This window comes from Thermobia domestica, chromosome 4, assembly GCF_964235325.1.
Source record: "Thermobia domestica chromosome 4, izTheDome1.hap1.1, whole genome shotgun sequence".
Lineage (NCBI taxonomy): Eukaryota > Metazoa > Arthropoda > Insecta > Zygentoma > Lepismatidae > Thermobia > Thermobia domestica.
In genome coordinates, this window is record NC_137457.1 from 11,080,228 (window position 1) to 11,094,109 (window position 13,882).

At 36.6% G+C, this 13,882-nt stretch overlaps 1 protein-coding gene across 8 annotated transcripts in view; it reads left to right on the plus strand.

Moving 5' to 3' along the window:
- LOC145683247 (carboxypeptidase inhibitor SmCI-like) overlaps window positions 1-13,882 on the plus strand; it is a 94,715-nt gene that overhangs the window by 47,358 nt on the left and 33,475 nt on the right. For all 8 annotated transcript variants that reach the window (XM_081754618.1, XM_081754614.1, XM_081754617.1 and 5 more), the window contains exon 4: window positions 2,345-2,518. In XM_081754618.1, the coding sequence (XP_081610744.1) occupies window positions 2,345-2,518 (174 nt within the window). The remainder of the gene's footprint in view (window positions 1-2,344; window positions 2,519-13,882) is intronic.

Genomic DNA, 13,882 nt, shown 5'->3' on the forward strand with positions numbered 1-13,882 from the left:
AAAGGCAAGGTCAATAGGAAGAAATCTCACAACTTGGAAGATTTATGAAAGCATACCATCCTTGAAATCCAAACAGTGAACCAGAGGTTCTGATAGCAACATTTGAGAATCTGCAACATCGTGTTCAACTATGTTTAAGTCGAGGGCGGTCACTTACAGTACCTTTTCTGATTCACCTTTATTTCCTCATGAACAAGGTATGACATGCTTATTTCGTTTCCTGATTTTTATTCAAAGCATTTAACCTAAGCAAATGTTTGTGGGTCCATCCTGCATGTTTGATCTAAAGGAATTCCATGGAAACAATATTTTGTTTGAAAGCTTAATATATCATACCAAAAATTAGTTCAAGTATGGGACTTTGTACGCTTACATATGGCGATTCACTGCACGTTTTGCAAGATTACTCGAAACTAAGCTAAATTGATATGGCAGATTTTGATACTACACGCCTCATACAAGCTCTTCATAAAAGATAATCAGATACGTTTAAACTTGGTTTTGAAGTTAACACTCTTAAGAGAAAAATTAGCACTTTCTATACATTTTAACAATGATCACTTCACAAGAAAACGGCTAACTTATGCAAAATGAGTTTTGTAGCTGGTATTTACCTAAGACTTGATGTTTATGATGCCAATTTTGATTAACGACTTCTTCTAAATACTTCAGAGATAGAATACTTATGCGAAAAATAAATAGTTTCATGAGTTTATATAACTACATTTGCATTGAATTACGTATTGTAAGGGAGGAGGAGAAGAGACTCCAACATTTTTCATAAGTATATTTTCCGTTTGCAACCAAGTCACATTTCAAGATAGTTTTAAACTAAAAATGTTGAATTTACTGAATCATAGTGTTTATCTGCAGTATATCAAACATTTCACATTCCAAGAATTGATTGCGTTATGGTGTTTTCAGTTTCAAGTTTTATTCATGGTGTAATTGTGATAAATTCAAACCTACTATTAGAAGTATTAGTCTACAATATTTTTTAAACTTATAATTAATATGATTTTCCAATTTTGTTGTGAGATGGCGTTGTGTACAATTATCCTTGAACATGCATACACATATTTATATGTTATAGAAAATGACGTGTTGCTTTATTAAAACGGGCATTTAGAAAAAAAATGCATCAATTGCCCTTTATTTTAACACAAATCTATGAGTTAATTTTAATATAAGATTATGAGTTTCATCTTTTAGGAAAGGATGGCGAGATAGATTTTATGCATGATTATTTCTAATTTGTTGCCATATTAATTAAAGTAACATGACAAAAACCTAAGGCTGCGTTTACTTTGGAGGCACGCTAGGCCAAGTAAAATGGAAGCGCACGCTTGCGCAAGCTTGCTGCGATGGGGGTGTGTTTATAGTACAGGCAAGCAACAGCAACTGATCGCGCTTCCATTTCATCAGTCAAGATGGAGTCATCGGACAGTGAAGACGAAATAATTGCTTGAAAGTCACAGTCACTTGAAAGAGCCCAACTTTAAAGGAGCACGCTTGCCTGTAAAAACAAATTGTTTTGTTTCCCGATGGCGGCGGGGCAAGCTTCCATTTTACTTGGCAAAGCGTGCCTACAAAGTAAACGCAACCTAAGGTTGGCCACATTTCACTCATGCACCGAATTTCATCAAATCAGGGCAACAGTGTAGAATGTGTATACAGACAAACGTCACTACATTCATGTTTATATATATATATATATATATATATATATATATATATATATATATATATATATATATATGTAAACATGAATGTAGTGACATTTGTATATATATATAAGTTGACAAACATCTTACTTGTAACATGTATGTATGAAGACATTTAGTTTGTGAAATGTATTTTTGGAGGTACATTACAAATAGGTACTTAATTTGTAGACAGGGTCTAGCAGAATAGAGTTGGATAGCATTATCGTATAAGTAAGAAAATCATTTTAATTTTTGAGTTACTATCATTAGTAACTTGCCTCAAATTTATCTGCACCAAACGAGTTATTATGATTGCGTAAAAAAAGAACATAGAATTAAGATAGCATATTCGCTGAGAAATGAGTTTAACTTTTGTTTAAATTTGATTTCGCAATCTTAATCTATACAGATATATTATTTATCAAAGAAAAATAACAATACTAGTATTGGAGCTCTTCAAATTCCTTTCCATTATAACAGCTTCAATTTTGTTTATTAAAAGCTTCACTTTTGGACAAAGTAAATTCTTAAAGTAGTTCACTAAACACAGATTTGAGATTTTATAAAATCAATGTGCAGTCTAAAAATATTCCTCGAACTCATGATTAATTCATATTAAAATATTATTTTTTTAATAGAACGGAAAGTGGAGGTCTGCAGTTTACCAGTGGATCAGGGGATATGTAATGAGACAGAGATTCGATGGTATTTCGACAAACCGACAAAACAATGCTTGAATTTTACTTACAATGGCTGTGAAGGAAATCCCAATAATTTTGAGACTAAAACCAGATGTATACAATATTGCTCACGTAAGTAATTATTTTTTTGTTAATTGCTGATTTTGAACAGATTTAGATAATTTTAGGGGCTGTGTTGGCTCAGTGGTAGAGCGTTCACCTCTGCTGTATAGGGTTCTCGATTCGATCCCAGCTCGCACCAAGTGAATTTTGTGATCAACAAACAACCTGTGCTTGGGTTTTCTCGGGGTTGTCCCGTTCCCTCCTACTTTCTTCATTTCTCATCATCACCGTCTCCATTAGCCTTATCAGCATAACCGTGGGACCTAAACCGTTAAGATTTCCTTTAAGAGTAAGATGATTTTGTATACGGTTTGGCAATTTTATGGGTGGAATGTATTACTTGCAGCAAGAAGAGCTACGGGTATGTGAAATGTAGTTTCTAGTAATCAAGGATAAAGTAAATGTGCTCATTTTGTGATAAGGATGTACTTTACATAATCTTGCATTTGATTCGCATTTGGATGACAATTTTTTGCGGTTTGTATCTAAAATTGTTAATTAATAAATAGCGAAAGCAACAAACAATATCTACAAATTGAGATGGAAAGGCAATAGAAGAAACTGTTACCGAGTCCTGTTTACACAACCTATTTTATGTTCTATGTACGTGTTTGTATTTTGCATCGAATGTTGAACATATTTTTGCAAAATTTCGTGAAAAATGTATGAGACAAACTAACTGCCTAACTCTGTGGTCTATGAGAGGATGCGGTTTCTCACTGGTGGAGCGTTCATTTCTGGTGCATGGGGACCTTGGTTCGGTCCCAGCTTGCGCCAAGTGATCGTTGTGGTGGAGAAATACAGCGTGCGTCGGTTTTCTCGGGGTTATCTCGTTTCCTCCCACTTTCTTCATTACACCATTTCATACATTCTCATCATCACCGTCTCCTTTAGCCTAGCTGGCATTAGTGTGGGATCTAAAACTTATAAAAAGGAACTGTATGATCTACAAGACCAAGTTGCTCTAGCTGCACAGAACTGTGTGCTTAGGTTTTTCACATGTTTTATCGTTTTCTCTCACTTTGTACTTACCGCAATTTTGATTCATTATAGTAACCATGTCTCATTTAGCTCCTAGGTTCTAACCATTGGACTTAAGACCATAAACTTTCATTACTCTTCTTTGGGATATTGATCCCAAAGTCTCATTTCCACATTCAAAAATATTTTCCAATTACTTACTAGTTTTGCCTTCTGAATCCAGTTTCTATTTTGTGTTTCTATTTCTGAGAAATCCATATTAATATTTCTCTCTTATCTGCATCCAGATCTTTCTAATACTCTATTCCCTATTGAGTTCACAGTTAACAATTTGAAGTGTTTGCTTTTCTTCTAGCACAACTGCATTATTTGCTTGCACGATTCTACTAGACCTAATGACTTCTACAATAGTATGACGGTTAAAGGTAACCAAAAAGGTTCCGTCGCTTTTTTTTGTGGAGATTTGTGTTCAATTGGCCTTCACACCGTGAGTTAAACGCTGAAGAAGATAAGGCAAAGCTCAGTTTTAGGCGTTAGTATATCCAACAGAGTACCTAGTTGTGGCAGTTCAGTTGCACCGTGAACTTGCGTAAGGACAGAGTGAACAGAGAAAACGAGAGAGTGAATATACAGAGTGAACATGGGACCTCCACAGAGAGTCATAAGGGCGTGTATGCTGTACGAGTTCAAACTTATATCAAACACAGCTGGCGGAAGATATGCCGTGCCTTTGGTGAGGATGTCGTGACTACGCAGAGAGTGCAGCGGTGGTTTAACAAGTTTAAGGACGGTGACGAGATACTCAAAGACGCATTACGAGCCGGAAGACCAACACATGTACAAAATGAAGATCTTAAGGCGGCAATTAAGGTGAACAGTGGCCATACATGTGAGGAACCGAGACTACAATTCACTATGAGTGCAGAAACAATTCGGCAGCACCTCCATCAACTTGGGAAGAACTGCAAGTTGGGTCGATGTGTCCCAAATGATTTGACTTCAAGCCAGAAAGCAACGCGAGCCGATACCTATGTTTCTTTGCTGTCTCATCTGAGGAAGGATCCGTTTCTGGGCAGAGTGTTGACATGTGATGAGAAGTGGGTCCTGTACGAAGCTCCAGGCCACCGTCATCATTGGTTAGCGCCCCACGAACCGGATCCAAAACAACCGAAACCAACACTGCACTAGAAGAAGGTCCTTCTGTGTGTTTGGTGGACTGTTCGAGGCATCGTGCATCGGAAACTTGTACCAGCTCGTCAGAGAGCGTCAATATAACTGTGTACTTTCAACAGTTAAGCCATGTTCAAGAAAGACTCAAAACTCTGGAGCCAGCCAGTGTTGAATTCAGACTTTTGTACAAGGGGCAATAAAAATTTTTGTACAAGGCGGGCTCTGTTCTAGATTTCAGTAGAGTAGCAGAAGGCTGTCTCGACAAAACTCAAGGCTTGCTATTGTCTAGGAGGTTGCAATAACAAACATATTGCCATTTTTCCCTAACTAACTGTGTAAAGCGTTTGTGTGCGTCTGTATCTAATCTCCAAGTTTTTTTTATTTAACTTCGACTTTATACGAGGACACGGTTTATAGAACAGTTAGTTTGAGCAAAAGAATAGATTAATTTTCTTTAAAAATATCTTTGCTTTTAAGACTCTTTCATTTCTGAAAAAAAAAACAGAAAAAAGTAAATATTTCAATGTATGTGTATAGATATTCTAGGGGGCGCATATATATTGTAAGAGGAGCTCAGACATCTCTTGAACATTCCTAAGTTCAACACTGCAGCCAATACTTCTGGATCACAAAGAGGTCCTCCTGTTACAGGTCAACGCTAAACCCCACATAGCTAGGATGACCCGAGACACCATTCTACGAATTGGATGGGAAATACCATTGCATGTGCCATACTCCTCGGACATTGCACCGTCCTATTATCACCTGTTACGTTCCTTGGACTATCCCCAGTTGAGAACTCTAGTAGAGGTGTGAAATGCACTTGATACCTTCTTCACTTAACGGTCCAGCAAGTTTTACCTCGATGGAATCCATGGTCTTCCAGAAGGTTATCGATGCTGATGGGGTCTATTTTTTATCTTCCTGGTACGTAGTAGTAGGGGCCCCGTTATGCCCGAATGACTCATCCTCACTCTCTTTTATGACCGGGGTCAAAGGTCAATGACCTGGCCCAGGGTCAATGACCTAGGGGTACATAGGACCACCCCCTCTAAATTTTGGCAGGGGTACCATGGCCCACCCCCTAAATTTTGGCAGAGGTACATAGGACCACCCCCCTTAAATTTCGGAAATTGCCAAATCTAAAAATTTGGTATGGTAGCCTAGGACCATAGTATGTACCTCTATCAGTATTGGGTGTCTATGTCGTTCCCTTTCATGGGTAAAAAATTGCCAAAAAGTCAAATTTCGGGGGTTTTTGACCTAATTTATCCCCTTTGATGAGGTGTTATTACCCTATATGGTTATATGGGCGTATACAGGGGTCCATTCCCTTTTATAAGACATGGGTATATTAATGTACCCCTTGAAAAATTTGGGAGGGGTACCTTGGCCCACCCCTTAAATTTTTAAAATTGACCAATTTAAACATTGGGTATTATAGTACCGGACCCTAATATGTATTATGATAAATTTGGGTGGTCCACCTCATTCCCTTCTAGGGGTACAAAATTGCCAAAAAATATAAACGTAAGCAATACGTTGTACCACGTGTTTGGTTTTTGGTCGATTTTATCCCCTTTGATGAGGTCCTATTACCTTATATAGTTATATGGTCATGTATAGGGGTCCATTCCCTTTCATAAGACATAGGTACATTTGTGCACCCCTTTAAAAAATTGGGAGGGGTACCTTGGCCCACCCTTTAATTTTTGGAAATTGCCCAATTTCAACATTGGGTATTATAGTATTGGACCCTAACATGTATTATGATAAATTTGGGTGGTCCACTTCGTTCCCTTTTAGGGGTACAAAATTGCCAAAATTTTAGTACAACCACGTGTTTGGTATTTGGTACATTTTACCCCCCCCCCCTTTGATGAGGTCCTATTACCTTATATGGTTATATGGTTATGTATAGGGGTTCATTATCTATCATAAGACATGGGTACATTGGTGCACCCCGGGAGGGGTACCTTGGCCCACCCCTTAAATTTTGGAAATTGCCCAATTTAAACATTTGGTATTATAGTACAGGTCCTCAATATGTATCATGATAAATTTGGATGGTCCATATCGTTCCCTTTTAGGGGTACAAAATTGCCAAAATATAAACGTTGTACCACGTGTTTGGTTTTTGGTCCATTTTATCCCCTTTGATGTGATCCTATGATTACAGGGGTCCATTTCCTATCATAAGACATGGGTATATTGCTGCACCGTTCTTAAATTTTGGCAATGGGGGTCCACTGAAATTGTCCAATTGAAGCATAGTACAGGACCACAATATGTTTCGGTGGTCCTATTTTCAATTTTTTTTTAAAGTACAACCACGTGTTCGGTTACTGACTCAATTTATCCTATTTGATAAGGTATGGACGGGTATCCCCTTTCAATTTGGTAGGACCCTTCGGGTGTAGTACAGTCACGTGATCGATGATTTGGTTTTGATGCGCGACGAGGTCCCTGGTCAATATTCTCTAGGAATTAGGCGGAAACTTTGCCCAGGGTTCTCGTCTTATATCGCACAGTTCTTTAGGAGAATCTGATAACGTTGTATGTGGAATGAACAATAAAAACACATAAATAAGCATAAATTGTATTTTATTCATTTTTTGATTTCTTCTTTTTCTTTCTTATTGACAATGTTTGTATATTGAGCTGGGTTTCTTCATTAGACCGCCCCCCCTCTTCTTGATTGTAATGATTTGTTTCCATGTTTTGCAGCATAGCACCCGTTTGCAAAGCTTCGTATTGTGAATTCTGTAAAAAGAACGAGGAAAAAGATGATTAGTATAGAAATAGATGATGATTAAACAAATACACTTACAATGATAAATATGATAAAATTACCTGGAAGGTATATTGCAGCAGTCTACGATCATTAACCGTGGGTACTGTTGTGAACAAATATTGAATTTCACGCAGAGATTTTCCTTGGGCTTTACAGCACAAATAAAAATAAGCATAATAGCCACATACGGATGAACCAAGACTTTGCATTTGGCTATTATTATATTTATAGTACATACAATGAAGTTTTAAGAATGCAACATGTTGTGGTACATAAGGAGGAAGGCCATAGCTGTCAAAATATTCTCCAACACCGCGATTATCAATATAAATTGCAATCCAATGGCTTCCTAGTTTTGTGGATGGATCTGTATTTACAATGATTGCCAGAGGAAGAGAAATCCGTGAGGGCAACTCATCGCTTGCAAATACCCCGGTAAAATGATTTCTGAATAATGGACTACCATTTAAAGCAATAGCTAATTGTAATGTATTCAACATCGTGAATGGAAATGATACATAACGTATACGTACCTTGTAATTTAAAAGTCCAGGATAATGTTGCGCTGGTGGTCGATCTCTAGGAGTGAGGAAAACTCTCCATACACAATACAGTTTGCAGGTGCTGCTAATTTCTCTTGGAAATGAACTTCCAATCGGATGGCGCCATGTCGTTGTAAATTCCAATAGTGACAATCTCCAGCAGAAGAATCGGGAGTTAGGTCAAATACAAACAGTGTATATCCATTCTTGTAGTCGGCTCTTGAAATTGTATTTCCAGTATTGGTAAAATGTATGCCAGAGCCTGAGAACAATGTGTGGTACGATGAAATGTAGAGATTTTCTTCAAAGTTGGGTTGCAATGGTTTTGAAGGTACAGCTTTTCCATCCACGTACAGTGTAAAGAAATTAATGTTTAGATGTTGAAATTCAAATGGATTGGTGGTAATAGTTCCACTGGATGCTTCATTCGATGTAAATCCTACAATAATACGATTTGGCAATGTTCCCATAAACAGGTTATCAATAGTTTTGGATTGTATATCCTTCGGGATGGTAAATGATTTCATTTGAACCCTTGTCAGAGGATACTTTGCCGGTGTAGATTGTAAAATTTTATTGTGTGCCAATTTAACACTAGGGCTGATGCTAACTTTTTTCACCTGCAACGATGCATCTAGAATATTGATTTTTGCACTGACACCACTTTCACCGGCCATGAGACAAAAGTTTGGTTTTGCAGGAATAAGTTTCACACGTAATTCCACTCCATGAATTAAAAATTTATCTTGATTAAAAATGTCACAATGAAGATGTCCAATCATATCGAATTTCATACTTTGTTTTGTCAGTTCATAGCGTTGTTGAAATCCTTTGTTCTCACTTGTGGTTGCGTTCATATGACCAGCCGTATCTTGAAAGCACATTGCTGTTTGTAAATGTGTATTTTTAGCTCCATCACTATAATTGAGCAGTTTTTCCATGTACGAACGATATGGATGATTATGTGACGGAAATGAAATCAGTTTATTGTTCAAGTAGATTTGTACTTCACTAAACATAGCATTTAGAAAATCATTGACAGGTGCAATTGCTTTATCCGTATTGGTGAAGGAGGAACCATCTGGTTTCACAATTTGTGCTTGGATGTATAATAAGGTTTGTGGCAAATCAATGTATTCATCACTGCTACCACTCACTACAAATTCTATTGGTGAATTTTCAGCTATTGAACTAATTGATTTGTAGCCTATAATACGATTGTCCAGAACACTGGTTTGCGTAGGTAACGTTGAAAAAATGTCCAATTCACTTTTTACACATTCACAGGATTGATGATGTAAGAAAGCCATCGTTGAATTAATCAAAAATATCTGGTGACGATGCCAATGATTTCTTCTTCTTCTTATGTGATAATTTACGTCTCTTTGTAGGATTGATGGTGTTGTTGATCGTTGGAAGGTCAACCTCAAACTGAGAGCAGTCATCCCATTTTCGTTTATGATATCCACTTCCCAGCATAGTTTTCAACTTATTTTTAGCTTTTTCTTGTAAATTTGATTTTGCCTCTTGCATCCGTTGATGAAACGATTCTTCTAGCGGTTGATTCGAGATCACAACATCATTAATCATATTGGCACCTGATTTTAATAATTCTTTTCCCACAGTTTTAGCTCCTTGCTTCACAAGTGGTAACACTGAACGAAATAAGCCACCAAGGAAACTTCCAATACCATGTCCTGCTTGATAGGGACTTCCCACATAGACGTTGCCGATACCGGACAACGCTTGTTTTTGGTAGTATTGCAAATACGGATCAGTCATGACGACGACGACGGAAATGTAGTTTTGTACACACCGTTCCAAAGGTGAATGGCATCCGATGACCTGTGCTATCCCTTATATCGATTTGTATTTGCTCAAAATTCATTTTTTCCACCGGAACATAATGTGCAGGATTAAAGATTTGTACTGCATGACTTCCAAAAGTATGATTCACAGGATCCATGTTGACAATTCGTAGCAAGGGTACCATTGTATCTCCAACAATGACAGATTCAATAATGTCACAATAGACGTACATTTGTGATGGTAAGCCTAATCGTACATCCGGTGTATATTGTCCCTTTTCCATATCTTTTAAATCACTTTTTGGTTCAAATCCAAGCATTAAACTAACACTTGGTGAAATTTGTACAGAAGTATGGATTTCCTTTTTGGGATGTCTTATGAGGCATATATTATTAGTTGCGTCATGAGATATAAATAAATTGGTTTCTTTATGATGTATATTAATTGCATGAATAAGATCCCGTATATTGTTATAATAGCGTACAGGGATCGTTACAACCTTCCACGGTTCTTGATCATTACTACTTGATGATTTGTAATATATTTTATTGTTTTTACTGTTAATGTTCAGCAAAGAATGTGGATAATGAATCTCTACAATTGCCACATCCCATTTCTGGCGAAACTCTACACGTCTTTGTAATTTCGTAATATATGAAGTCAATGTATTTTGTGGAAAATAATCCATGGAACTATTACTGGGAAGTGTAACGTAAAAATCTTGATCAGGTTCCATTCTTCTTCTTCTTCAATGAAGTTGCAGGGATCCACGAATTGAATGAGAAAGGATATCCTTTCCACTGGACGAGATACTCCTTTCTGCGACCTTTTGTTCTTGTACGTAATATTTTATCGATGAGGAACGTCGAAGGGAGCGGTACTGGTTGTAATTCTTCTCTGTAGAAAACACCATCGATGAGTTGATGATTTAAATCCTCTAGTCGATACACTGGTGGGTTTCTTGGTACAATGGCTTTTACTCTGAATATTTCCCAAGTCCAGTTCTCGAGGTAACCCTTGTCAAAGATACGTTTTGTTTTACTTATACGAACAGTATCACCAACAGATAAATCCGTATCTTGTTTTGAACGTTGTAGCTTTTTGTCGTATAAGTTATGCCACACCTCCAGTAAATTGTCCTGAGAAACGTTTGCAGGTGCCATTTTAATACTGGAATGCCGACTTTCATTGTATGCTTTTACAAGTAAAGGCAATACTTTGATGTAATTGTATGTTTGATATTTGGTAAAGTATTTCCACATACGATGTTTCAATGTCTGATTAAATCTTTCTGCGATGCTGGCTTTAATATCTGGATCCTTTGTTGTAACATGTTGCACGTTGTGTTTCCTGAAAAACTTTTGTACTGTCTTGTTGGTAAATTCAGTTCCTTGATCACTACGTAGTACAATTGGTTTCCTCTCCTGGAAAATCATTTCAAATGCATTCACTATATCCTCGGCACTTTTTGATTTTAGTGGTACAGCCCACCCGTACCGACTAAACACATCAATCACTGTAAGAATATAGCGGTAATTGTCATTATAGTTTCGAAGTGATTGTAAATCATTTAAATCACATTCCCATTGATCATCAATATTGTTGACAAGATAAAAATCTCTACGGAAACGACGACGTACAGGACGATGTAACGTGTAGGTAGGTTCTTTGTTTAACCAAAGTTTTATTTTGGCTAGAGGTATAGATTTTCCTGTGGCTTGCCATAATTTCTTTGCAGTAGAAAACGATGCAGGATGTGCTGGATTGTAATAAATGGATTTCAACTTTTTGTTCATGGTTTGTACGTTGACCATTGTGGAATGATACGTTTTCTTTTTGGTCGGACTTCTAAAACATCATCATCATCTTCTTCTTCTTCTTCTTCTCCGGAAGAAAATAATTCAGGTGCCGGTTTTGGTGGTGCAGATCCTTCAGATGCTGTTGTACTATTATGCTTGACAATATAGTTTAATCTCCGTGGATTACCAATCAATTCTTGAGGTGTGTTTGACGATGCAAGGTAGTTGCAAAACAATTCCCAGCCTTGAGGATTAGAATGTTTCCTCGGTCGAGTCACATCACACATTAAATCTACAATATTGGATCCATGTAGTTTATTATCGTTGATGTACACTGTTCCTTTATGATCCCACGTAATTGCGTCATCTTGTTTTAAACGACGGAATAGTAGTTCGGCTTTCTTACGACACATTTGTGGTATTGCGGCTAAAATTTCATGTTTCGTGCTATCGTCAACATTCGGGACGTCACCATTAGGTTTCATTGATGTAATTGTAAGTGGTATTGGTTCTTCTTGTTTACGTATCACATAAAGATATTTCTGTAATATTCTATTGTACTGATTCCATTTTTCTTCATCACTTGGATATGATGTATTCAATATAGATTGCATTTCACGATCGAGATTAGATTCTCGATTTTCACTCACACGGGATGATGATGCATGCATTCGTTGAAGCATTTCTGGTGGCACTAAAACCATCTTCTTGCTATGTTCCATGAAGTTTATTGTTTAAACAAAATACTGGATAACACACTTCCTACAATAGGTGCAAGTAATGCAGGTAAGAATCCTCCTTGTTGTACGGCTAAATGTTTCTTCTTTTTATCCAATGATTTGGTATTGTCTACGAGATAGCGGAGCGTGTTCTTGTAACGCTTTAATCTTGACTTCTGCGCACTTGTCAGTGGAACATTGCCTTTTAAGACATTATAACAACATTCACAAATACTATGAATTAATGAAGCGTCTGCATTGGCAATAATAGCTTTACGCAATCTTGGTTTAGCTTTGTGCAGAGCACGTAGCAGATCAGCGTGTTTCACTGTAGGAGACATCGTGACAGACTAAGTCATTCTTTCCACATGCACAATAATTTAAACATGTTTTGTCGGTACGTAAACATAATGATGCAAATCGTCGGGAAAAATATTTGTACGAAATCGCATTTCATCGGGTGTATCTTGTTTAAGATCCATCAGTAAATAGCCATGTGGATTTCTTGTTGCGTCTGCATAACTTTCTTGTAGAAACAGTGGATGCTCAGGCATGATTTGATAACTCATATGCTTGATTTGTGACTTGTCACGTGGATTTTTAAACAACACCAAATACGAACAATTAAACTCATATTTCTATTTGCTTTACTTTGATGAAATACATTTTGTGTTATAAAAATCACACTAATATTTCGATGATGTGATCCTTTTGTGAACATATCAACTATATCACTATTCACTTCTCGCATATGGTCATCAATAATAATCAAATGTGGTCCATCTTGAGGCTGAAAATCTTTCATTCGTGGAAGTCCTTCGTGAAATTCTACTGGAACAGGCATTGTTGCATACACGTCTTGCCATTCCGAATAATACCAATATATCTTACGAAATTTTGCATTGATCATGGTTGGGAGATGTGACAGTAATCGCTTCACAAAATACGTTTTTCCACACCCACTAGGTCCTGCGAGAATACAGGTAAATGGATGTTTCCACTGTGTATCCATGATGAACACTAACACCTTGTTTCAAAAATGATGCGTATTTAAAGCGAGTACAATTTTTTTTGTTTTAGTTTGTAAATTCCTGCACTCACTGGTGTGAAAAGGAAAGAAACAGTTCATCTGTTTATCGAGTAGTTGAAAACCGTTTATTTGTTAATCGAATAGTTGAAAACCGTTTATTTGTTAATCGAATAGTTAAAAACCGGATAAAGTTTAACGGTTAACCGTGAAAGCTGACCACTGTTTGATTTAAATTCTATTTGAAAAATTTTTCGTTTCAAATTTGTTTTGAAAATTGTTTCAAAAATTTTTTGTTTTCATTTTTTTTCAAATTTTTTGTTTGAAATTTTTGTTTGTAAATTTATTGTTTCAAATTTTTTTGTTTGAAAATGTTTCGTTTCGGTTTTTTTTGTTGAAAATTTTTGTTTTGAAATTTTTGTTTTCAAAATTTTGTTTGAAAATATTTTCGTTTGAAAATTTTTAATTTTTTTGTTGCAAAATTTTTTGTTTAAATTTTTTTTGTTCGAAATTTTTGTTTTGAAATTTTTCG